The sequence below is a fragment of the Falco cherrug genome, chromosome 6 (genome assembly GCF_023634085.1).
Source record: "Falco cherrug isolate bFalChe1 chromosome 6, bFalChe1.pri, whole genome shotgun sequence".
NCBI classification, from domain to species: domain Eukaryota; kingdom Metazoa; phylum Chordata; class Aves; order Falconiformes; family Falconidae; genus Falco; species Falco cherrug.
Genome location: NC_073702.1, coordinates 87,168,897 through 87,195,919, shown reverse-complemented (window position 1 = coordinate 87,195,919; position 27,023 = coordinate 87,168,897). Strand labels below are relative to the sequence as shown.

Here is a 27,023-nt window from a genome sequence, read left to right as displayed (position 1 = left end):
CTCTGCTTTATCTCCTGCAAGCAGAATATCCGACTCGCAGAGGGAAATGTGAAGAGCATCTCCTCCAGGCTCCGGTGGACACGGACTCATTCCAGGCACCTCCCGCCTGCCTCCTCTCTCGCTGCGGCAGCGTACGAGAGGACAGGTTGTTGGAGTTTCACAACTGAAACTCCAGGTGTCTTTATAGACAACTCACGGCTGTTCCGCTTGGTTTTGAGAGACCTACAGCCACTGGTCATCTCAGTGGCCAAGCGAGCAGAGGCAGGAGCGGGTGCCTCCCTGGCTGCTCCGCAACAGGAATCACGGCTGTGAAAGGTCCCGGTACAAAGCCCAGCGGAGCGCCAGACTGCGTGGCAGCGTGGGTGGGCTGTGCAAGGCTTGCTCCGCATTGCAAAATGCAGCCGGTTTACCGAAAATACTGTTTCATCACCCTACTGCATGAGTCGATAGAGGCGGTTCTTTTTAATGGGGCCGTTTTATAATACATGAGTCACTCACTGCTAATGGCCATCTATTTTGCCCTTGTAGGTAAACCGTGGGATATTACCCAGCAGTGAATTGGCTCAGAAAAGCAATGCCCTATTTATAGACAAATCTCAGGCAGTACATGCCAAAACAAACAAACAAACAAACAAATACCACTTTACGATTGCTTACTCTTCCCTTTTGCTTTCAACTAAGGGCAAGCTTTCAACAACACAAATATTGAAAGGGGAAAGAGGTCATTAAAGGCATTTTGAGGGAACATCTGAAATTATTTTCATCTTTCACATTTGCAGACAGTGACAACAACATCCACTTCATGGTCAAAACATTTCTTTGCCTCACAAGAGCTTCATTTCTGTTGGGAGGCAGAATCTGGTGACCGCTACTGCTTTCCACATCGCTTTGTTTCCTCACTCTTGGCACAGCAACAGGTATTGTGTGAAGCCCAACAGAGCTGTGAGATTGTGGCTTGATTTTTTTAAATAGGATTCTTAATAGTGCCTGCTCTGCTGAGCACTGTTGCTTCCCTGGTAGTTAGCAGAGCATGAGTAGTAAGGGTTAGCTGGCAAAACACAAAGCGACTACGGTCAGCTTGAGCCTCATTTTCTGACGACAAGAGCTGCCATTATACTATGTGTTCCCGTTCCCACATGGACTGTTGATACAATTTGCCTTAATACATATAAATAGCAACCAGCTACCACGGGTCTGATGATATCAAGCCCTAAAAATACGCTAAAATGGCATCTGGACTCAGTGCTGCATACTAGAAAGGAAATTCATCTCTCGAATCGATTAAGATCGCCACAAAATTTATGAGAATATAAAAATACCTTTAAACAGCCTTCGAAGCTGCCTGAAGTCAAAGATAATGTGAACAACAGGGTACTCATTTATCTTCCCTAATCTGTGTGGTCTTCGTGGGAACTGGGACCAGACAGAAGATCAGAAGATAGGATTTGTAAACTCCGGTCCTGCTTTGCTTCTTCCTGCTATGTCACCTTGTACAAACGACTTAAACTCCTCCTAAGGAGCGCTACAAGGAATTCAGCAATATTTTAACCATGTCTCCTCCCTGATGTCATTAAAGTATTGTGCATTTTTTTTCTGTTTCTATAAAATCTGACTGGAAAAAACACATCACAGATACATGTAATTACCAGAAAGATTCTTCATTGTTTACCAATAAAATTTTTTTATCGTCTTTGATCAAAGGTCTTTATTACATACTTTCTGCAGCCCTTTTGCCCATAATATACTCAGTCTTTACCTTTGTACAACCTTGAGAATTTGTTTCCCCTTACTTCATTTACTAACGTGTACGTAAAGCCTCAATCTTTGAATAGTCACTGACAAACCTCAGCATGTAATTTTTTTCCTTGTAATTCTTCAAATATACTTGTGTATTAATCACGGGGAGCCTTTTTGGAGCAATCGCTAGTTTCTATGGTGGTAGATGCTGACATTTTGTTTCACTGAAATAGGCTGTATAGATCCTTAGTAATTCAAACCTTATGCTCTCTTCTGAGTCCTTTCTATAGTGCACTGAATTCAGCTAGCTCAGGAAAAGTAGCGTGAAAACATTCTTGCTGCTATCATAGCCTCAGAGACTATCTACCAATCTCGTTACAAAGTCCGGCAGAAGAGCCAGAAGTTCTAAGCTGTATAAACATAAGGATTTTTAACATCACCTACAAGTGGCAAGACTCATGTTACCTCTAGCAAAAAGCATCAGTTCCAGTTCCTGGAGAATCAGTGGTTAATGCTGTCTATTTCTAATAAAAAGATGTCAAGGTAAACTGATGAATGGTTCCTAAATGAAAGTAAAAAAAAAAAAAAAAAAAAAGTACATTTTTTAAAAAGTACATTTTTAGGTGCAAGGTTTATGTGGAAGTAACAATACCCTCACACTGCTCAACTTCCAGTGCATATATGGTTTCACTGCCACTTCTGACAAAACCATTCCCTCCGTGTGCAGGGCTGCCGGCTGGCGAGAGCAGAACGAACACCGGCCAGCAGAAAGGGTGCACCGCGCTGGCACTGCCTCCGTGCATTGCAAAGAGCAGTTGTGGAATCTGGTCGTGTTCCCCCAAAACTCTGAAAACCAGTAAAGTTTTCCCACTGCAGTACTAGGCACGTGGCACCTTCTGGAAAACAAAAACCCACACACCCTGTAACTCTCACTCTGGAAGTTGGTTTTGGTAACAGCTTTAACATCGATCGGTCTATGAAAGCACGATTGTGGGACTTCAACTCATTTTCAGGGCCAGGCAATGCAATGGGACACAATCATTGACTGTCATGTGACAGAAGTGTTACTGGAGATTTCCCCAACAGCCTACAAATGAGTCCAATATCAGGGGCCCGTTTTGGCTAAAAGATGACACTTTGCCAGACAGTTTCTTGGCAAGAAGCAAAAGGAGAGAGCCAACTGATCTACTGCCATGCGAAGCTGGATTCAAACTTGTTTTCAAGAAAGTGCAGCTCAACAATTTTAGATTCACGGAGAACTTTGGTCTGGTATTAGACATGCCTTTGAAATTTGGGTGTGCTTCAGTGCAGTCTCTACATTTTTTATTTTAGCTTGTTGGCCATTAAAAACAAGCTCAGGATGAACCCAAGTGCAGAATCAGACCCTTGAATGAAATTCACTGATATCAATTCTGTAACATCGTAGCTGTCACAGAGCAACTCTGCAGAACAGCACGCATCTACTCCCCACCACCATCTTCTTCAAGAGATGACCACCATCTCTGGACACTACTGAATGCAGTAAATCCTAGGCTCATGTTACACCAAAGAATTACCATGATATTTAATTCAAAGTAATACAATCCTCAAATGCTATCAGGGAGCCTCAAAGAACCAACATCTAAAAATTTCATTTAAAAAAAAAGGACTTTATAGTTAAAGACTTCAGGATTCCTTGGGTAGCTATCTTACAGAAAAATATTTAGATTGTTTCATTAAGGCACCTGGAAGGCAGCATCTGATCCTTCAAACACCAGCTGTTTATGAGTAATACAAGAATCAGTGTAAGTTTGAGGTTGTGCAGTCTCCATCCTCAGAGGGTTTCAAGACCTGACTGGGTAAAGCCCTGAGCAATTGGGTCGGATCTCAGCTGACCCTCCCTTGAGCAGAAGGTTGGACTAGAGGCTTTCTGAGGTCCCTTCCTAACTCAATTAACTTACGATCCTATGAATGATAAATCACATGCTATTTCATACAAAGAAATGGTAAAGGGGGAGGGAGACAGAGGGAATAAAAGGGGACTAATTGGGACGCAGGCAAGGATAGAGAGGGCAGGGGCAGAAGGCTGTGCATGAGAAGGTTCTTGAGGAGAACCAAGGGATGAAAATGGTGACTGACAGATTCAGTGACCTCGGTCTGCAGCAGTGTCTACGAAGCCAAAGCCTGGCTTCTGGGCAAGAGTTTACTGACTGGTTCTGGAAGCCCATCCAGGTTCCTCAAGATTGCCAGTGCTTCTGGTCAGGGGTCAGATTAAGACTCAGAAGCAGAAGATCAGCTGCTTGTCTTCCTGAAACCAGGTACCTGTCTTTACAGAAGACCAGTTTACAACAGCAATTTACTACTACACATAACCTGGCCGCACTTCCAGGCTCCCAGACACATACAATATAGTTTGGTGCTGTGAGATGTTATCTCACAGGTTTCAATGAAATTCTATGAAATTCTCAATTTTTTCTACTTTTTCACTGTAGTTCTTAATTTTTTTGACTGTGAAAACCAACTTGAAAACGACACAAAGTTGACAAAACCAGAACAAAATGTATGAAACCGCCTCATTTTCTCTTTGGATTTTGCTGCTTCTTCAGCAGTTTAAAATTCTGGATGGCCTCATTCCATGGCTTTTGGGGGAAGAGTCAAGAGTAGAGGGGTGCTCCAAAATGTGTTGGCATGTTCCTGTTCAAATCAGAGGCTGATGGGTTGGGTTGAGTTGGAATTGTTTGGTTTTTTTATTATGTATTTAATTAAACTCAAAGAGCAGACTGGCGTGTGACCACTATCCAGGTCACCCACCCAGTTCCTAGGAATTCTGAAACGTACCACCTGTCAATTTATTTTCAGAACGATGCAGTAAGGCAACATTTTAGTGCTTTAAACTCACCTGTCTAGAGGAACCAAGCTCTGTGAGGAAGCTGGGGTTTCATTTGACTATTAAACCAAACCAATCCACCCAGGAAAACTACATTACACCAAAACCCAAACAAAACGTTTATCCTCATTTTCCATTCTAGTTTGGGTTTGACCATGAAATTCTGATTGGAGGTACTGCTGATTTAGTTGAATTTCACAGAAAATCTTTTCAGTATTTTTACGCATTTAGAAATCACAGTACCCAAAAAGCTTCATGTATTTTCTTTGGGACAGTTTTTATTTTTTTTTTTTTTTTTTTGCTACAGTATTTAAATTACAAGCTTGGGTGCCGGTTTCAAACACAATTATTTACTCCTTTTGCTAAAGGAAGCTTAAGTTAAATTTGTTACAAATAGTTATTAGTCCTTTCAGATGGTCTTGGTTTTACATTACAGTACAAAGTAGGCAAACATGTTTTCTTAGGAGGGTAACGTCCCTTGAGGCTACTGAGTGGAATAATACCTAGCCACACCAGAATCTGGACTTGCAATCTACTCTGCTTGATAGTTCAAGCTTGTCCTTTACTACCCAAAACCCTAAACAAGAGTTTCCCTTTTCGTTAGGCTACTTTCTACTGCCTGTTACCAGGGCTATCCATTTTCCAAGTATGAAAGCAAAGACATTTGAAAAATCGTAAAGCATGGGCTGTGTCTAGATTACAAACTTCTGCTGGCATATCTGGGCCGTGAAATATCTGCTTCCTTACTGACACTGTTTTGAAAACAAGCCTGTAGTATAGGGGGGCTCCACTGTAGCACAGTGCCTTTCCAGGCTATTAGGGGTTAGGGTATTAATTACATCATCAGAAAGCCCTTTTTGGCAGCATATGCTGAATCTACATCAAAAGTCTTGTTGGTTTTGCTCTATCATAAGAATCTCTTTAAAGGAATTACGCTCAAAGAATAAACCAGAAGGTGGGGGTTTCTAGCAGAGCACTGCAGGTGATTAAGTGGCCACAACTTCTTTGAAGGTACACCATCAGCCTGAAATCCAGTCATATTTTAAGAAATTACTTTTAACTACTGTCAGGTACTGAACCATTCCCTGCATCTTCCTACCAACTACAAATGTTTTTATACGAGCTTAGTATGTTTCCCCTACTGCCAAGGAGAACAGTCATAAAGACAGTGGCAGGGAAGGAAACAGAATAAATAAAAACTTACATACCAAGAGCTTTAAAATGCACAAAGTATGTGCGTGGGAAGCCTTTTCCTTCTCTTTTCTTCCTCCTTATAACAATCTTAGCTGTTGCTCAGCATTATTTTACCTCAAAACACTCAGACAAGGGAAATAACTGTTCAAATAAACTATTTCTTTTAGCTTGGATTTACCTATTAAGATTCTAACCCCTCAGGTCACCCAGGAGGAAGCAACATCACCAGCAACCTGAAGAGAACAGAGCAGACGGGAAGGCAGCACCAGGACTGCCCACACACTCCTTGGAGCTCAACGCAAAGCAAATGTTGTTAGGTCAGCAGCTGCAAGTTTGATAATGTCCTACAGACCATGCAAACTATTGGCACTAACCGAATTGTCACACGGAACAAGAATTGCTACCATCAGCTTTTTATAAAGGAATGCCAACAGAAATTAGATCCAGATTCAACCACTTGATTGCAAATGAGAAGTGAGCAGCTCCTATCAGGAACCGGGCAGCTGTGTGGATGTGCCCCTTCCCCTCCCTCAAATCCTGAGGGACTTTGCAGGGGTGGTACCTTGGCATAGGCTGGGAAGGCTGGAGAGATGCTCCACATTACCACACAAGTGTAAGGTGGTGGAGTTACACAGAACGCCTGGCCGCTCATTTTTCGTTGCGTACATGGCGGTGAAGTGGTGCCCAGCCTCTCCACGATCTTCTTGTAGGCAGTTTTGCTGCTACTAGCGAGTCTTTGCACTGGGAATATTGCACAAAGTGGACATACCAGGATCTGGTACGATTTTAAACCGAACTGCTTATTAAAAATTGCTTTAACTTTAAATAGCTTTACAGTTAAATAAAATAATTTTTTTAAAATAGTTTTAATTAAATGAACCTAGAAGTAGAGGCTCTTTGATCTCCATATCTGATATACTTTTGAATAAATAGTTCTATATATACCTCTTGATCTTTTTGGTGATGAAGTGCACAAAAACTTATAAACAATTTTTTTAAGCTGAAAACAACAGTTGTCTCTTAAGTAATAAACTTAATATCCTGAAACACACAATGCAAAGCTACAGAAACCCAAAATACAGTCTAACTACATAGTCACTATAAATACATATTTTAACTGAACGCATGCTTTTTACTTACTCTGTGAGTAAATTACCAAAAAAGAAAATTAAGATTATCTTTAAAAGAAAAAACTAAATAAATAAACAAACCCAGACTTCAAATAATAAACTGAACCAGCCAGTAACACTTTAAAATACAAAAGTGTCTCTCCCTTTCTCCTTTAGATTAGCCCAGCATTATAATACTCTGAGGACAACAACCAAAAAATATACCAATCTACTGTTCTCAAGTTTCATTCTGAAAGCAAAAGTTTTCATTAATTTGGGCATTCTAAATTTGCTAGTTTAATATAAAGCTGCACATGAGGCTCCCTAAGGTATAAATAAACTAAGCCTCCACAGTGGAAAAAAAGAGAAATCATACATGCAATTTATTCTAGGAAAAAAAAAAGTGATTTTAACTTTCACTTTAAAAACCCGTGAAGTATAACAGTGCGTTAGGAACAATCAAGCTCACTAGAGGGACAAATTGCTTGCAAATGCCAGAAAGCATGATCATTTAATGTTAAAATTCTGAGCAATATCTTGAAGATTTTACTTCATAGTATTTTACAAAATAATATTCTAAACCTGAACACACTGCATCATACAACGTTAGTAAGCAGGAAATCACGGAGTGAAGTGGACCCCTCAACAACGCTGTTTCCTGAGGTGAAAAGGAATCATTTCACACTAACACCTTCAGCAGGGCCAGGCCATCAGACTCTGTGCAAGAACCGTTGCCACATTTTGACCAGAGTGTGGGCCAAAGGCCTGTCTATCGACTTCTCACCTTCACAGTCACGTCAGTGTTCCTGTCACATACCACGGGGAGGGCTGAGCACCAAGTGACAGAAATACCCACTTAAAATCACTCTTTGTACTGATTGAAATTGGTTTGTATGGCTGATAGAAAAAGAACAGATTACACAATAAAGGTCTCAGAACTGCAGGGCAAACAGATGCAAATGTGCTTTATCTGCTAGAACGAGTGCCCTGGACTACCAACATGCCGCGGATCTGCAGTGAGCCTCTGAATCTCTTCTGCTGGACCAGTCCCGCTTTACACAAGCACTCACTCATGGAGAGAGGCTGCAGCACAGTGCAGTGATCCTGTGCACTCATCTGGGATGAATCAGACATGAGCCCTAATTGCAATGAAGATTCATAGATAAAGGCAAGGATCATTATTCCCCATTTATGGAGGAGAAACTGAGGCACAAAGTGATTACTGCAAGTCAGTGACGTAGCTGGACAGAAAACCCAGCTAGCTCCACACCTGCTACCAGGTGCTTTAAAATTGGCCAAAGTCACTTTAATATTTAACATGAATAATTTACTAAACATCTTACTTTTGTTTCTGTGTTTAGTGAGACCCATGATTTCCTTTTTAACCTTCCATTTCTACAACAGCCCACACAATACTGTGAGTAAAGTTCCAGGAAATTTAGTGAAATCTGCCAGCAGATTTATCCCACTCATGATATTCACCGTAAGCTAGAAGATACAGGGTCAGCCTGTTAAACACCAAATGAGGGCTCCGTGAATGCCGCTGCGCTCTTCTCACTCCACCCAAATAATTACATGGCTCACCAGGAGAATTAAAATGGAGAAAAATAGTAAGACTTAGAAGAAAAATAATGTTTCCATGAAACACAGACTTATTGCATGATAGCTGGAGGCAACACCTTTGCACAAACAGCTGTAAATTAAAGCTGTCCTTTTACTAAGCTTCCAGAGATTGCTTACACATTATGTGGCAATGGGAGAGCATATAGAAGACAGTCAATTTTCTTCTTCCTTCTTGCCTTGCCCAAGTTGTCGAAAAGCTACTTGCCTACTCTCACAAGGGTGAAGAGAATATGTTTTAATTCTCCCATACCACAGTGCTACAGTTTAAAATGTGAACATTTTGCCACCTGATTGCTAAACTAGAATTTTCTGGATTTCTAAGTAAAAGTGTAAGTACATCATCAAATACACATCACCTGCATGTGGCAAGTGTTAGAGAACTTGAAATCACTACTTTTTTTCTACCCTCTCCAGTAACCGTTGGTGAGCTCCAGTGTGCTGTCTCCGCTCACTTCAGCTATGAGAAGGCTATCCAGTGTTTAAGTTCTTCTATACGCTGCAATATCTGGGTATAATAGAAATCCATGTTGGCTGCAAAATCAGTACACACAGGGGATTCCATGTCACCGAAGGTGCAGTACAGTGCAGTTCCTCCAATGCTAAGGAAAACAGTCGCGATGCACAGCAGGATCAGCAAAATACAGGAACCACCAGCTACTTCATCTGTAAATATAAGAGCACAAAAGGTGGAAAAGGATGATATAAAAATAAATGCAAATGTGTCTAAGAAAACTTGAGCTAGGTTTTTCCATGAATGGGTCAGGAGGTGAACATACCTAATGCTCACCGTGTAAAGGGACCATAAAACATACCAGGAACTGTATGTTTCTCTACCCTGTCTTTCCAGAAACCTAAATAATTAAATAGCTTAATTTCTGCAACCTGCTTACTTGTCCTTGCTGATACCACTTGCAGAGTCATTCCACACTGAAGCAAAATACACTTAACTATAAGAACGTTGCACAGCCAAAGCTTCCTTCATGGAAATAGCAGAAATGAAATGAAATCTTTGAAACTACAATAAATGGGAACATTCTTGCTTCTTGTACTGACACTGACTCCACTACCATGAACTGTTGGTGTTTATTCTCCTATTTTGACTGCAAGGATAGACAAAGCAGTCAGGGTAGGCTAATGTGCAGGGTTATTTTACATCTCAGTTATTCTGTGTAACTCTTTGCATGACTGTTTATTCTAGAGTAAGAGCAACAAAGAGGTTGCAGAGGTGCTGCTACATCCCCACAACCTCACTTGTCCTTGATAACTTGTATGGATGAACAACATCTGCGTCTTCTGTCAGACTGAAGAAGCTCTAAGAAAATTTCTGAACTCCCTTCACTCTACATCTGGGATAAGAAACAGGAGAAAAGAAGAAAAAAAGAAGAAAAATTCAAGCACTTTTTTCTGTGTTTGAAATAACAATAACAAAACCAACAATGATGATAACAATAATAATAAATCTTCCCTTTTGAATCACTAAATCCCCGGGGAAAAGAACATCACAGAATAAATTTTAATTAAATTTTATTTAAAACATAAATTGTTTTAAAATAATTTTTTTTTTAATGAAAGATGGGACAAGTTCCCTTTCGGGTAGTGAATGGATTTTCCTTTCAGTGTATGAGACACAGTTAATACACTTTAGTACAAAAGACCTCCATTAATACCATTTAGTGGCTGACACACACAGTAGGTACAGGAAGTACTATCATTAGTAACCAAAAGTTACTAATCTCTTGAGTTGGAATGACAGAGATCTTCAACTCCAAAAAATGCATAACAAAAAAAATATATATGGTATTTCTTATGAGACAATTTAGCACATCAAAAAGGCAGTAAGGTGTTTAGCCAAATGTAATGACAATAAGCAAATATATATGGATGTTTAATTGTAAAGCACCATCAAAAATCTGACACCCTCCAATCCTGTGGTCTACTAGGAAGGGCTGGAAAGCTACCTGTGGACAAAGCACAACAGACTTGTTTCTTTCGCATCCCTCTTTACCTACATGGATTACATTTAGGGAGAAACCTACACCTCCCACCCCTAAGCCCTAAACATTAATGAGGGGATGTCCATTACATGTCACTTGCAAATTATTCAGCCAGAGGAAAAAACCTGACTTCAGTCTCAACCAAGCTTTAAAACAGAAATGTACTTACTGTATCTTTCTGTAGTCTTGTAACCCAAACCTGGTATAGAATAATCTTTGATGCATCACCTTCATTTATTACTTAAGTTTTAAAGAAACAAGGCAGTACATAAAATGAATGCCCACGTTGGTCTTGTGAACAAAAAGATCAACATCATTTGCACCGCAAGAACGCAACCCATGAATTAACAGCTTTAAATTACCTTGATCCAATGTGTCTTCCATTTCTTGGAATCGCACTCTTCTCTTTGTTTGCCTTTGCTGGACTTGCGCAATTGTTTTTCCTTCCCTATCATCTCTCTTCTTTAGTATAGACACTAATCCTTCCGCTGGGGCAATCTATCAGGAAATACAGTGAGTGGCACAAATGATGCAAGGCATGCAAGCATAGGATCTATTTGACAGTGACTTTAAGGAAGAAATGAGCTAAACAGTTGAATAATGGTTTCCACTCTACTTTTTTAAACACTGCAGCACCTGTGAAGCCTCCTTCTGGAATACATCAATTCCTTAACATTGCAGGACAGCTGCAGTATCATTCTGCTACTTGCCCTTAACAGCTATCAAAGTTAAATACACATACATTTACTGTTTGGATCATGCACTGTAGTCACTGTAACAGCTCCTTTGTAAGTTCACGTCATTAAATCACATGGGTTGGGGCAGTGGTGAGGAGGGTTCGTGTCAAAACCACCATCATCAGAGGGCAATGAGAAGTCAATGACACACTGACTATCCAAGATACAAACCTGCAGAGACAACCAAATCCTTACTGTGAGATTAATTTTCCAGCACTGCAATTGGTTCCCCAGGGTGGAAACAAGCTACAGTGGGGCCACAAAATGAAAAAGAGGTAACAACAGAGAAAAAGAAAGCTTCAATGCTCTGGATAGATTCCAGCTCCACATTGTAATAAGCTCCCCACATACAGCGCCAGTTCAAAAGTCCTTCCCTACAGGCTGGTCACCCAAATAGCGATACCATCAACAAGTCAATAGACCATAACTTCTCTTTCCATTGCTACAGCGTTTGACTTAGCTGCAAGAGTAAGCCATACTAGGATGTTACACCAGCCTGAGCAGTCTGTAATTTCCTAGTTACTAGAGAAATGAAAGTAGGGGAAATACCAGGAGAAAGATGCCTTCCTGAGCAAGCAGTTCCCGGTGTGCTAGAAATACACAGAAATGAAAATAGGAAGCATATTTAGACATGCCCTTTTTGATCTTGAGATCGTCTCTACCAGAAGAAGATTCTTAGTCATCTCTTCAGAAATCTGAGTAGCGCTTTTTAACACTTATTCTGTGGAATGGCAATAACATTTATTAAATTGAAAATTTGTATACATTTGTGCCACTGATAAGAAAACGCTTCAAATTTGCAACTCATCTATGTAGGAGATGACCCAAAATGCCTATAATTTTAACAAAAATTCAAAGCGGAAAAAAGCAACTTTAGGAAACATGTAGTTGCAGGCAACTGACTGCTTAACTCTGCCCACAATCTAATCAAGTTAGAAGACCATGCATGAAAACTCATTTGCATAGCAATTGTAAGAGCTGTAGAAAAACAGAAAACAAGTGACTTCATAACTTATGCTCCTAAACCGGCTTCATGCTACAAGCTTATTGAGCGCATTGATGCATGCTGTAATTGGAGCGCCAGTGCACCGAACACAGCAAAACCCAGAGCACAATCCAATAGGCACCGCACAAGCACGGCATTTGGTGTTTGCAACATTTTAACTGGGAAATGTGGCAATTACATTTGCAGGTCTCCAGTCTGGCAGTATTTTATAGCGCTCAACTGGACAAATAATGGCGCTCTGAACAACTCACACAGTTGGCCACTACGGGTATATGCCTACGTCTAACAATTTTTCCCAAAATCACAACTGAAAGAATAAAATTGATCTCTGCCACACTTCCTCTTTTGAAACTCACTTTCCCTTTTGATTATCTGCTCAAAAGCTTAATGGATTATTTAATGAAACAAGGCAATTAAGTACTACAAAGCAGTGAAAGTGGGGAGGTGGTGGAAACAAATTAAGTCAACATATGGAAGACCACTATTTGACACAAATGAAGCAGAAATAATAGCCCACAAGTGTGTCATCACAACAGACAAGTGCACTAGGGTGAAGCTTCGACTGGTAACATTACACTAGCCTTGCAGAACAGCCATCAAAATTCATCAGGCCAGCCAGAAAATCAACACTTACGCTTCCTTGTTGTGACAAGGAAAGGGGCTCATGCAGGACTGCATCAATTTGACTTATTTATTTGGGAGGGGAGAGATGAAATTACGTCCTTTAAAAAAGTAGATTATTTTAAGCCTCTGTGTATGGCATTGCTTTCATAAAGAGGATCAATGGCTTGTCCCACAGCACCCACGCAGCAGGCTAGCTGTCGCCTGCCACGCATGTTCGCAAGTGGCTCAGGCTGCACTTGGCTGGAATGTCACCCTGGGTGACACAGCAGGGTGTTTGTCCCAGTCTGCTCTAAGAGCAGTACGTGATGGTCCGCGCTGCAAGCAGTAATTTCAGACTGAGACACTTCATTTTGCCCGTTGGCTTTTGGTAGTCTTTGAATGACTGTGGCACAAGCACTGTCTTCTCCAAGCTTAAAACCAGAGGGCTATCTTTTACAGGATTATACGGAAATGTGTGTTTCAATGATTACAGTTACATAAAAGGCTTGCAAATGAAAGTCTTGCTACAATAAAGTTTACTTACTTTCCCTGTCAGCCTGCTTGGCTATGTTTCAGCATTTACTTCTAAATGTATGAAGAACTAATTGACACAGGACAGGTTTCTCTATTCCGAACGTCTTTTGCTTTAAAAGGGGGAGCAAGGGCTTTTGATTTTGCAATAAAATCTGTGTGGCTTGTGTTACTCCCCTGTCTCAACAAAAGCCATAACATATTTTCACAAGTCCCCTTTACATGATGTGTAATTCATACCTAGAGTATTTCACATTCCTCTGAATTTCATGAATCATGTAATTAAGGTTTTTGGTTTGTTCTGCAAAGGACCTACAAAGCTATGCCACCTAATCAGGGTACAGTTTATTGATAAAATACAAACATATGGAATTCTGCATAAAGCGATTTTACACCATCTCATCTATCGCATTCCCAACTGCAGCTCAAAAATATTCAGTACAAACATCACATTTCATTTTTCTAATTTTCAGTCATAAAAACATCATTACTGTAAGATTGTCATGTAAGAATAGGGTCTATCTTACTACAAATACAATCTCATTCAATTAAAACAACTGTAAATGTATTTGTCTACCATACTTTCATTTAGAAAGATTTCAAAGCAGTATACAAACTGATTGTATTAGATCCATCTCCCATTAATTAAATATCAAAGGAGAGGGACTTAGCTGCCATGTAAGACTTGAAGTTTTCCATCCCAGTCTTTAGGAGGCAGAAGGAATTTAAAAAGGCAGACTACATTATTTAAATTGGAAGTTGATGAGGGAACTGCGGTTAATGCAGTTGACCACAAGTCAAGCTTCTGCTCGACTTGGACCACAGGAGGAAAAACATAGGCTTGCATCAGGCTGCACTACAAACAGCTCTGCGTTACATAAAAGAGCTGCATAAAGGATCCTATTGAAGCATCAAACATTTTCTTAATTCTGAATTAAATAATTAACAAAAGATGTTCTTGGAGCGTCTGTGTAACTGAACTCACTCAGCTCTGCTGGCCTTCACAAAATCTTTTCATTGGTGCTTTTATAATTATTGTACAGGAACTGAAAATGGCATACAGGTATGTGGTGGCATTTTGACCAACAGTCAAAAAGGAAAGCAGCAATGACTGTTGGTTAATTGACACTGTTAAATATTTTAGCTTTTCTCTTTTTACCGCTATTAAATCAAAGTGATGCTGCTTCACAGAAAAGTTTTAAAGTTTTTTGGATAAAGTTTAATATCCTGGCTGCAAAATAAGAAAGCAATAAGCTCTAATTAAACTACCCGTTCCGCCTCTGTTTTAAACAGCGTTTTCCAGTAAAATATTAAAAAACCTTCTCACATTATGCATATTTTGCCAAATATGATGTGTGTGTATATATATTTATAAATATATTGGACAAAACTAATGAAAATAAGGTCCTGTACTTAAAGACTTTGGAGAAAACACATTGAACTCGACTGTTGGAATAACTTGTAGCATACAGAAGTAACTAAACCCCCCAAAACTGGAGGCACTGCAAACTGAGTTCTAGAAAGAAAAGTTAATTGTATGAAGTATTTTGGTCTGAATGCAGAGAACTACTCAAGGAGGAGTTTTGTTTGTTTATACTGCTGTGGGCTGTATTCCTTATTCAATTATTTGGCAAATGCCTATAGTTTTATTTCTAGCAATACCAGATGTTTTTAAAGCGGTAGTGCATAACTATACGACAAACTGAGAAAAAGAAAGACTGTCCTGCCTTAAGCTATAAGCATCAGACAAACCCCTTCACTAATAAAATACATTAGCTACACTTTGAAAAAGAGCTAACTTACAGATTCAGTATTCATAGCCCAGTGTAAGATACTAACCATTCTTCTGTGGATACGCTTGCCATACAAGTACCAGGGCTCCTTTACACAGCAATAAATAGCTCGGATACTGTGTAAGCATTTCATACGGAAACATAATTCTTGCAAACTCAGGCTTACAGGACCCAAGCCATACAAGAGAAGAGGGGATCTCAAAAAGGCATTGTCTCCAGCCCTAGTACAGATAGGTGGAGACTTCATTTCTGCAATCAAATCAGTTGCTAGTCAGTACATACTCAGTACTTTTTAGAAGTCTTGCTGCACAGACAGTGCCAACCAAAAGCTACTACCTTGTGGTGTGGTAGAGAGTCTCACTATCTGCTTTCTGAAAGAAATTTCACATTATAATTTTCGATTTTAAGACCTTACTTCTTTCCCTAATCACCACTCAGATAAAAAGCTTATGTAATAATTTTTTATTTCATGTGGCCAATGCAACTTACATTACTGAGGTTAAAATTTGTTTGACTGCTGGTGTGTCGTCGCATTCTCACAGAAATGACAGCAATGATATCTAAGAAGCGGTTATACACTTCTGGTAACTGTTGCTCCCACCTGCCGACTGTGCTTCAAAGCTCTTTGTTAGCTGGATGAATCTTGTTTCTATAAAATGACAGTGATTTTCCATCATTTGCATGTTGTCATGCACCGTTTGTACTAGTGAAGAAATACCGAGTATAAGGGACTGTACAATATGTAAAGTACTATTTTAGTTTTGCAATTATTTAAAGCCAGAGTTAGAATTTAGTAGATTTTCAGTCTTGTAACTAGTTACTGTAAATGGTAGGCTAAAAGTACGTGACATAAAGGATCTAAATTAGAGAACTACATGAGATGACTGTTTGACCTCAGTATGGGGTCAAACAAAACTTCCTAACTAAATACATACAGAAGTACTTACCCTTCCCCATTTTCAATGAATTAATATTACATCTCCACTGAAGAATATTGAGATTTTGTCCTACCGTACTATTTTTATACCTAAGTTATTTCAAGACAATCTTTACATCCACCTTCCATTCTAACTTATTTGTGGCAATTTTGTAAATACTCGCTCCATGACAAGTTTTACCACAAATTGATATTTTTTTTTACCGTCACATTGGTACATTTAATGTAATTATTTTCATTTCATTCATGTGGCTACCAACGCATTTTCTAGGTATTTCTTTCACAAGTACTGTGTGAAAACACTGTCATCTTATTAGATGGCCACAGCCTGAACACAGCCTCAGGAGGACAAGAGAGGTAAAAACTTTATGCTGGGTGCAAAGATAAGCCTGCTTGTCAAAACGTTGGTGAAATACTATTCTAGCACTGAAACAAAACCAGCAAGAGCAAGTTAACAGTGCCGCTTTCTGAGAGGTGCCAAACTCTCTCAGTTCCTGGCATCTTCCAGGAAAGCTGTAGGTGCTCAGCACTTCCCAAAAGCAACCCCTAGGGTAATGACAGGTTGTAAGATTAACTGGAAAAACAAAATATAATTCTATAATGAAACAATACAAGCTTCTGTGCTGTCCTTAACTCACCCCGCTACACCCAGAAATTTCAGGTATTGCAAAACACCCCCAGATGCTGCACATTAGAAAACTTAATCGGTATTGAGATTAATCCTTCTCTTCTCCCCTATTTAAACCTTCTGCTCACACAATTCAGGCCTCTTGCTAAGGACGATTCAAAAAGAATCCTACCAGTGCTAGCCAACACGATGCCTTATATGGCCAGAAAAAGTACTATGGAAAGACTCAAGGTACTTTTCACTCCCCAGAGAGTTAACTCTGCCATCTGAGTACTGGCAGTCCTAGCATCAGGATAGCAAACTAGAAATGAAACTAGATTCCCTGTAAAGCATCATCATCGGTCACTGGGCCAATCAATTCAAGCATAATTTTTCTAACAGTATCAGTATGTTGTTTCCTATCCCATCCTCTGAAATGCAAATGGCCAAACACAGCAATTGAGAAATAGTTTCTATGGGATTAATTTAGGATTTTTCTACATGAAACAGAACAGTTCTCTCCTGTTAAAATGCTGAACTTTCAGTGGGCTCAACACAAATCTAATCTTGAGGGACAATACTTAAATTACTCTTCTGTTATACACATATATGGGTGTAGCACAGGCTGTCAACAAAACGCTCTTTTTCAAAGCCATCCTCTAAGCAAACACAAGCCAACGGATTTAGTGCAAAAGTCTGATTACATGGATGGACATGTGTGTGGGTTTCCACAGCTGCATGCTGTCAAGAGTTTGTGTACATCTTTGTGCACAAGGCCCTCAGTCCTGGTATGTGGTATGCCTCCTGACATCCCACAGAAAGACAAGGTGTTTCAGGGACAGGTCAGGATGAAAGATCTTGGAAAGGAAATAAGATGTTTAGGTGGTGAGAAAAACCAAAATGCTCTGTTTCCAGCTCTGGAGACTGTGCCAAAAATGTAATAACATCAGCATGGATCCCCAGTGTTTAGTTCCCTGCTTGGCTGCTGTCCCCGAGTGATCGTGGGGGTTCTGGGTCACTGTGCATTAGCTTCTGGTCTACAGAGAAGTAGTTACTTTATTGCCAAGGGATGCTGTATTGTTCAATACATTAAAAATAGAGATGGACTAAGATACCTTTTTATAAGTCTTCCCCCTCCAGCATCTAGAATCACATCATTTCACAATAATACCACTTTTTCAATCAAAGAAAAAGCTTTTAAGGTCCCACGGTTGCAAATGCATCAAAACCAGAAGACAAATAAAGCGAAGACCTCATCATACAGTCTCCAAAAAAGTCCCAAAGCAATAAATCTTCTGTATTTTTAGAAAAGCAATTTAGCTTATGAAGCACTCATTCTTGTTGTGGCCGATCAGCAGTGCTTCAGAAAGGTGGGTTCAGGCTTAGAAGTTCTTTCTTAAGTTTTGGTTGAACAACAAAACTGCCTAAACTGAGCAAAATGAGAGGCCCATACTTTCATATACAGAGCTTATGACATATGTAGTTCCAATCTATATGGAAGAGGCACAGAAAAGCATCTTTTATTCTATGAACAGAAACGAACCACATGTTACATCACAGACATTATGTAGATCTCTGATGTGAAACTGTGATTTAGCAGGAATTGTCAGCTCATCTAACAGTCTCTGTTAAAATGAAAAAAAGGTGTTCACACTCATGTAAAAATCAATCTGATTTTTAGAAACACAGAGCACTGCTGGTCAAGAAGGAAGCAAACAGGTTAAAAGAAACTTTTCTGAACTCAGAACAATTAAGTATAGAATTATTTTCAGATTAAAAATAAAGTGATATATGAAAGAATATTTAACACATTTTGAAGTTGGAAGTATCTAAAATATTTTAATTGAGATAAACATGAAAGATTTTATAGGATTCACAGTATTTACCTCAGCAATCTCTATCCTTCTTGCGAGTTCATCAAGAGACGAAAAGCTGTCATCTAGTGATAAAGCTTCCAGTGAGCTGTAAGATGCTCGTTCAGGTGAAATATCTGGAACAGTGTCAAAGTCCTCTTGGTTCGCTAAGTTTGCAAATGATTCTTCAGTGTCTATTATGTTACCATTTAAATATCTGAGAAATAAATCTTCTTGTTCTTCATTATCTACCTTCTCCTCCTGCCCTGCTGTTCTCTCTCTTTCTTTGCACACTCCTGAATGGGCAGTACTCTCCTGCTCAGACACTTTATTACACCCAGAGCATACATTTGATGCAGTTCCGTCCCGTGAAGACTTTTCATCACCATCATCAGGCTGCTCCTGTTGCTGCTTTAAATCACTATTCCCAAGCTGGCCACTAGCAATTTCTGAAGAGCCAGCAGCATGTTTTGATCTGAGCAGATTTCTATCAGCTTGCACATCTTTATCAGTAGGAACCAAATCAGTAGGCATATAATCAGCATCTGTTAAACCCAAAGCATCTACCATTGGCTCAAGAGGGAGTTTCAGCCCAGGCTCACCAGCTGTGCCTTCTATTTTTTCCACATCCTTAGAGAGCTGTCTTTCTCTCAGCTGCAAACTGTTATCTTTACCGGCATCACCAGATGATAAACAGCCCGAAGAAGGCCTGCCCACTGTCCCTGTGGACTGGGTGTGTGGCTTCAACGTTGATTCAGCACTGCAGTGCTGCTCCTCCATGTGGTCCTTTCCTGCAGCTACCCAAAGACTTGCTGCCTCTATCTGTCTCTCAGTTTTGTTTTCACTCAGAGAACTAGTGCTCAGCTGTTTATCTTCTTTCTTTGGTCCAGTGCCAGGACAAGTTTCAGTACCTAAGTGCAACAGGAAAAACAGTTCCAGTGTTTTTAAATGATTCAAAGCATCAGCCCGGGGTGAAAGAGTATACTGTGATTTGATAATGTTGTAACCCAATGCTTTAAAATGCACTCCCATAAAGGGCAGGTATTTATGCTCCCGTCAGAATAAAGTTCCATTAGTAGTCTGAAAAGCTGACTCTTGATTCAGCAAAGTATTTGCACACATTCTTGCAGGCAAAGAACATACTGTAGTGTCCTCCTGAAAAGAGTTACTCCCATACTTCAAGCACAGTAAGTATGTAAACGTCTTTCTGGACAGCCGCTTTTCTTCTAAAGCGTATTTTATGTGAGCGCACCTTCTGGATGTCTGGAGTTCAGACAAATGCACTTAATGACAAAAAAATGTATTTTGATGCTAGTGTTACCTATTACACAGGGAGATACCTGCATTTCCTTTAAAGATGCTGAAATTGTACCAATTTAATACATTTAAAATTCAATCCTTTTAAAAGTAGCTCCTTTGGTTAATGCTAAATTAAACAACCAGTTACCATATTTTACATAATGGACTGCATAAAAATATATTACTTTTTGTGTATGTAAGTTAGTTTAGCTATTAATAAATGCAATTGGATGCAGCTTATTTGTGTATTCACATTTACAGTACAAATGAAAACTGATTTTTCTTATCTGAAATTTCAGAAAGAAACAAGGGGAGCTTCACATAGCTTGTGAATTCACTTACTGTTGGCGTGATCTGCTGATGAAGGAATAGATAACTAATGCAAGTTGTCAATAAAATTATTAGACATTAGCCATTGCAAGAAGCTCAAAGCCAAATCTCCCCTTTTAGGTTTATGAAGAAAGGGAGTGTTTAGAATTAGTATACTAAAGCAAGCCAGCTGTGACAGTAACTGTCCTTTATTCCATACTTCAATGAAAATTAAGTTAAGACTATGCTGTAGTAGGACTATTATTACAGTAATAGTATTAGCCTCAATCAACAAATTAATAACTCTAGAAAACACTCATTTGGACTTTTTGGTCATAGCAAAAAGCAGAAAGGTCTTATGAATAGATTAACAAAGAGATCAAACAATGCCCTTATTAACTATACATTCTCACAAGAATGACTGAAGATCTATATGCCAATCTTACCCTTCCTCATCTGTTAAAACCTCACTGAAAAGCTGAGCAATTTCCTGAACTTGTTACATGAAACAGGGTCACATTCATCAGTCTTTAAAGAAATGTTTGCATTAATTTGTCGTATTGAACAGTTTTACTAAATTCTAAACGATGGCCATTTTAAAAGAAAATGGAAGGTACAAGGTAGCATAGAAAAGACAGGCTTGGAAACTGAAAAAGAGAATATCCAACCATTTCAAAATGCAGAAAAAAACCCCACAGAACATCACTAACAGATAGAAAGGGTATAGGAAACCTAACTTCTGTAAAATGATGAAAGAAGAAATCCGTATGAGACAGGGAGTTTTTGAAAATTAGACACACATGAGGAGGTAGCTCAAGGGATTTGTAACGGGATACTGAGCCCTTCACATATAGGTCACGAGTTCAAACACTGCCTGGATTATTGGTACAAGATTTGGTTACCATCTGTCAATTTTTCCTAGTGGATACATGCACATTACAACAAACATCTTTGTTGGCAGCCCCAACTGCAACAAAGATTAAATGGAATCGGAAATTAAATCAAATTACTCACCCTGAAAGGTGGCCCTTGAGCTCAGGGCTGTTCCTAAAAAAGTAATAAATAATCCTAGCATTGTTATCTAACTATAGATGTACAGGAACTGAGATGTAATGATCATCATTACATTCCACATCAAATTTTCAGCAGCTTTCAGTGTTTTCTTTACACCTGCTTTAGACAACCCACACCCACTGCAGACTTAAAGTTAAGACAAATACTTGAACACGTAATTAGAAAAGGTGCTCTTTCCTACTGAGTTAAATGAAGACATACCCACCAATGTGGCAGCAATTTTTACCTGTCAGAAATACAACAGTGTCTACTGAGAATCTTCTAGCAACAAAAGCAGTTACTGTAATTTAAGATTTTTTTTTTTACAGTTACTTTAAAATTGACACTTGCTTTCTTCATCACAGAAACCTGTAGCCACCACCTTTTTATCCTGTTAATCCAAGACAGTCCAGCAGAGATAATGCTGACATATGGCATTCTACCAGAGGAGAATTAACACTTTACCATCTATTGTCCCTCTTCCCACTTAAAAACAAATCCCATATGATCTAAAAGAAAACACGGTATAAGCAGTTTCTCCCCACCTTGGAAACAGGTCTTTATGTACACACTGCAAACTTATGCTAGTGGTTTTTCTAAATTCACCATTTAATTAGAAAAGGTTTCATGAAACACATGAATTTGATGATCTTTAGTTAACACTAAAGCTATTAAGGCTTTCTGCCAAAACCTGGAGAAATTAATGGATACAGGATGTATCAAATCTCATCTTCTAATATACACACATAGCTTTAAGGACGTAGGTTCCCTCTGTTGGTAACTCAAAGAGGAAAATCTGCCAGAAAGGAAAATGTAGCAGAACAGACCATTCACAGCCCTTGCTCAGAAGGGCAGAAAACTCATTCAGTGACCCTCCCCATAATCTTGACTAGACAAGTTCTTATAAAGCTGCTTCTTTGTCACTGTATCCCCACGAGACAGAAGTCACAAATTCTTAGGATTGACTGCCTACAAAAGCTCAAACTATATTCCCAAATGCCTGCAATAAGTCAATGGAGTAATTTTTGCTTTAGATTAGTAAAGAAGTGTGATTTTACTTCAAAGTGCTACCATAGTACAGTGCAACACTCTCTACAACATAATATATATCTGTATATATATCTGTATATATATTGTGTATCAGCTAATACTTCTTATTGATAGTTGCTAGATAAATTTTATTTTAGACATATGAATTCATATGAAGGACAGTCTTCAAACAACCTAAGGTTTTCATTTTCCTGTCTTACTGTAAATCAGACTTCTACTACCAGCAGCTGAGTCAAGTAGCTCTCCCTGCAGACTGGCAGATACATTTCTAAGAGAAGAAGAAAAAGTTTACATATTTACTTCTCATTTTTCATGATGTTGAGGAAAAAAAAAACCCACACAAAAAGCAGAAGACAAGCATTCTAAGTTTTCAGTGAGAAGGCCCATGCATTTAGGCTAATGCTGAAGAAGTTAGTTTAAGTATTAGGAACTGTATGGTTACTATAATATAGGATTCTGCTGGACGTCAGGCAAAATCAAGAACCAGCCCCAAAAGGCCATACTGGTTCTAGCCCTGAGCTGGATCACTCAGCCACAACTCAAACATTTTTCGCACAGCACTGAGCAGTGTATACAAATTCTGAGTTTTGGATCATCTCTGTCCAATTTCTCTATTAGTTCATACCGATGCCTTCCCTACCCAAAACCTTCTAACTGCAAGAAAAACATTCAGCCCTATGCTGCTGATGCATTGACTTGGTGAGGGGCAGCAGCAGCTAACTGACCACGCACCACCTTAACAGATGAAGAGACATGTCAGGGTGAGAAGTCATTCCTTCCTCAAGAACGTACTGATCTTGTGAACACCATCTTTTGCAAATCTTAAGCATTTAAACTTGAGTTAGGCTTGAAACATTCATATCTTTGTACTGTAAAAGTATTTAGCACTGCTGGAAAATTCCCAGCAGAACTGCCTTCTATGGGATGGCATGAATTTATTAATTCACAATCATTTCACAGGAACCCAAAGATTTTGATTACATTTTGACAAGAGTTACAATAAGAGAATGACATTTAGAAAATTCCATTTACACCATTGTCCTGGTTTTGGCTGGGATACAGTTAATTGTCTTGCTAGTGGCTGTACAGGGCTGTGTTTTGGATTTAGTAGGACAATAATGTTAATAACACGCTGATATTTTAGTTGTTGCTTAGTAGTGCTTACCCTAAGTCAAGGACTGTCCAGTTTCCCATGTTCTACCAGTGAGGAAATGCATAAGGAGCCGGGAGGGAGCAGGGCCAGGACGGGTGACCCCAACTAGCCGAAGGGATGTTCCATACCACAGAACGTCGTGCTCGGTATATAAACGGGGGGGGGGGGGGGGACGACACTTGGCCAGGAGCCACCGATTGCTGCTGGGGGACTGGCTGGGCATCGGTCAGTGGGTGGTGAGCAACTGCATTGTGCATCACTTGTTCCTCTTGTGTTTTATTCCTCCATCTCTCTCCCTCCCCCCCCCCTTACAATTGTTATTATTGTTATATTTTACTTCATATTAAATTGTTCTTATCTCAGCGCATGGGTTTTACCTTTTTCCAACTCTTTTCCCCAGCCCACCAGGGGTGGGGGTGGGGGGCAGTGAGCAAGTGGCTGTGTGGTACTTAGTTGCTGGCTGGGGTTAAACCATGACAACCATGATTAATTACTTTACATTAAGTTTAATATGTCTATATGTTGTACTACAGTGTTTTAACATTGACACAAAATGCTCTTTAATTCAGAAGTTTTGAATGTTCAGAACCAGAAAGCTTTAGTTTCCACCTGGAATAAAAACTATGGAAAAATTACATGTGTCTAATTTCTTTCCATGGGAATTTCCAACCATCCAATAATAAAAAGCACAGGGCTCTTTTGATCTGCCTTCTGAGCTGTACAACATTTTTTTCGTGTTTTCAATGTTTTGTGTTTAGTTAGGTTACAAGAACAAAGACAGAGAAAAGGCAGTACAGGGGTCATGGTGAAAGAGGCTGAAGATGAGGAGGATCCACACATGTAGAGAACTGACTCTGTATCTTCATTAACCCCTGACTCTCCTGAACTGCTGGCTGATACACACTTGTAGGATAGTTTGGCTTGAAACGGACCTCCTGAGGTCACATAGACCAACCCTCATCTTGTGAGAGATTCTAGCTGCTTTCAAGGAAAGGCGCACAGTTTAGGTCAACTTTGGCAACTGGAACATCGTAAAAACCAGAAACATTTTGCTGAAAGAGAGGACACATAAAGCACAGCCTGGTAGTCTAGCAATTCTCTTTCCCCCTTTGCCTCCATTTGAACAGTTCATTCAATTAAAAATGTTTTGTAAGAATCCAGCCATTCTAACAAATTAGTCAAACAAAACAGCCACTGTCCCAAGGCAGGAGGAGGATAATGAAGCTGATACAAAAGTGTGTATTGAAAAAAATTAACTGAAGTATGCTTTTCTCTTCAAGACCCCCAAAAGCTTCCTAATTTTCTTTGCTGTAACAGAAAAATGTGTCTAAAAATCAGTGTATTGCATGTAATTTATAATAGTTACTAATTCTGTTAATGGTACTGAATTGCCACAACTCAGAATATTTGTCATCAGATAGTTTACCTTGTATTTTATACATAGAAATTATTTATCTTATCTCTAGTTTTACACGTTTTGTAGCTTATGTAGGCTGCTATAAAAATATGCACATTTAAAAGATTTTTTTTGATGGAGACTAGAATTACTTTAATTACAAATCTGAATATCAATGACTAATTAAAATGGCATAGTACATCCATTGTGCAGTTGTGGAAAAAAATTAAAATTTGCACAAATGGATGAAACTGTGGGAATCCAACAAATGCTGTAGCTTCAAATGAAATAGTTTCATAGTATTTGTAGGAATATATCATTACAGTATAATATTTAAAACAAACTTATGCATGCACATAAACACACACATACCTGATTTAAAAGCAGTAGCTTCTCTTTCCTTTAATTTTTTTGATTCCATTAACTGAAGCAAACAACCACTCTCCCATGTATTTTCTGCAGCTACTAGCTGTAAAATATGATAGTATTTCCTGTAATTTTTGGAATTAAACAGGAACACTGATTTTTTGAAACATCCAAACTTCAAACAGTTTCTATACTAAACTGGAAAGACTGTATCAAATATTATTAAAAATATATTCATTAGCAATCTTTGACAAAGCAGAATTCAATTAGGCAGCTGCTTACCTTATTTTTGGATGCCTGTGGCCTGCAGCAATAAGAAAAAAAAGAAACAACTTAAAAAAAAGAAGCAACATTCTTCATAACAAATGTCATCGACATCTTGTAAACCCTTGCTCTGCTCTAATATTAGCACAGAACTTTTCTTACATTGAAACAGTGTCAGCATGCTAGCATACTTCCAAGCACAGATCTGTACCATATGTGAATATCATCACCCATGAGCCCAAACATTGCTCCACCTAATTGAGAAAGCAGTTTAAAAAAAATTTACTCCAACATATCAAGCAATCTAAAATCTTCTAACACTTTATGCTCAGAAAGAACTCTACCAACTTTAAAAATCATGTAGGGACTTAGTATCTACTAGTATTAAAAATACTGATCACTATAAATGTGATTGAGGAATGGAAAAAAACCCATCTATTTCCTTCTCCACAAACTGTTTACACTGGGACATGTTTTCTGAGTACTCTAAGATACAGCAGCTCCCACTGATTCCACTGGGATTCACACGTGAGTCAGCACTGCTCACAGCAAGGACTTTGCAAACTGGGTAGAGATTCATGCACAATGTGTTTTATCATGCACGATCTGTCTCGCAGCCTTTCATACAGCGATAAAGATAAAACGTTGAGCACTTTGTTTAAAGCTACCAAAAAAAAAAAAAGGTAGGAAGGACAAGAGGGAAAAGTACTTATGTTCATACTCTCTAAAAAAAACTTGTGAAGACTTTTAAATTTTACCATTTAAACTTCAAATAGAGACACTCAAAACTATCTTTAAAGAACAACCATGTCCAGTATGTAGCTCTAGACCTTGAGTATCAGAAGAAGTTACATTACGTTCAATTACAAAAGCAAAATCCTCACGTTTTCAAAGAGCTGCATGTTATTCACTAAAAAATAAAGTGTAATTTTAATTACAAAATAAACTGAGATTAAAGCTTAGGAAAAAAATGTATGAAACAATAAAAGCAAATAAGAGTTCTGCTTAGAGTTCAGAAGATTAATGATATTAAATACAGACAACTAATTATGGCCAATGAACAGAAGCCTTAATTTTTAATTGCAGGGTTTCTCAGAACCAGGAATGATGTTACATGACTGAAATTTTGTATTTTGAAGTGGGGCTGCACCAAAGTATTAGCAGGAGAAAGCAGAGTTATTCTCAGCAGGGCGACAACTGAAGTGACAGTAGGGAGGTGGTGCTAGTTGAAGAGCAGCAATAGACTTGAATCTTAATCCTTCAGAGGGCTTGCAAGGTTGTGTGCAAGGAAATGCAGGCTGAGGAACCCTGCAGGTACTCAAGAGTGCCATCTCTCAGTAGCAGCCTGCTGTAAACATGTAAACATGATGCTACCGTGCTAGAGCTGCCCCTTCCTCCTGTGGTACCACGGGCTTTCCAAGGGCTCCCTCCCAAACCATTCACACTACAAATAAACAATCCCTGCCTGGGTTCTGGCAGTCAGCCTTGGTGTTTTCAAACTTCTGTACAGTCACCCAGAAGAAAAAAAAAACACATGGAAGCC

General features: G+C 39.1%; 1 protein-coding gene across 8 annotated transcripts in view; it reads right to left on the bottom strand.

Moving 5' to 3' along the window:
• Positions 1–4,859: 4,859 nt before the first annotated feature.
• CNST (consortin, connexin sorting protein) overlaps positions 4,860–27,023 on the bottom strand; it is a 53,700-nt gene continuing 31,536 nt past the window's right edge. For 7 of the 8 annotated variants that reach the window (XM_055713125.1, XM_055713124.1, XM_055713129.1 and 4 more), the window contains 6 exons: positions 25,499–25,520; positions 25,223–25,319; positions 21,213–21,245; positions 18,624–19,501; positions 10,886–11,021; positions 4,860–9,192 (listed from right to left, as the gene is read on the bottom strand). In XM_055713125.1, coding sequence (XP_055569100.1) covers positions 8,987–9,192; positions 10,886–11,021; positions 18,624–19,501; positions 21,213–21,245; positions 25,223–25,319; positions 25,499–25,520 — 1,372 coding nt within the window. In that variant the 3' untranslated portion in view covers positions 4,860–8,986. The remainder of the gene's footprint in view (positions 9,193–10,885; positions 11,022–18,623; positions 19,502–21,212; positions 21,246–25,222; positions 25,320–25,498; positions 25,521–27,023) is intronic. The other variant, XM_027800695.2, reaches the window with a different exon arrangement.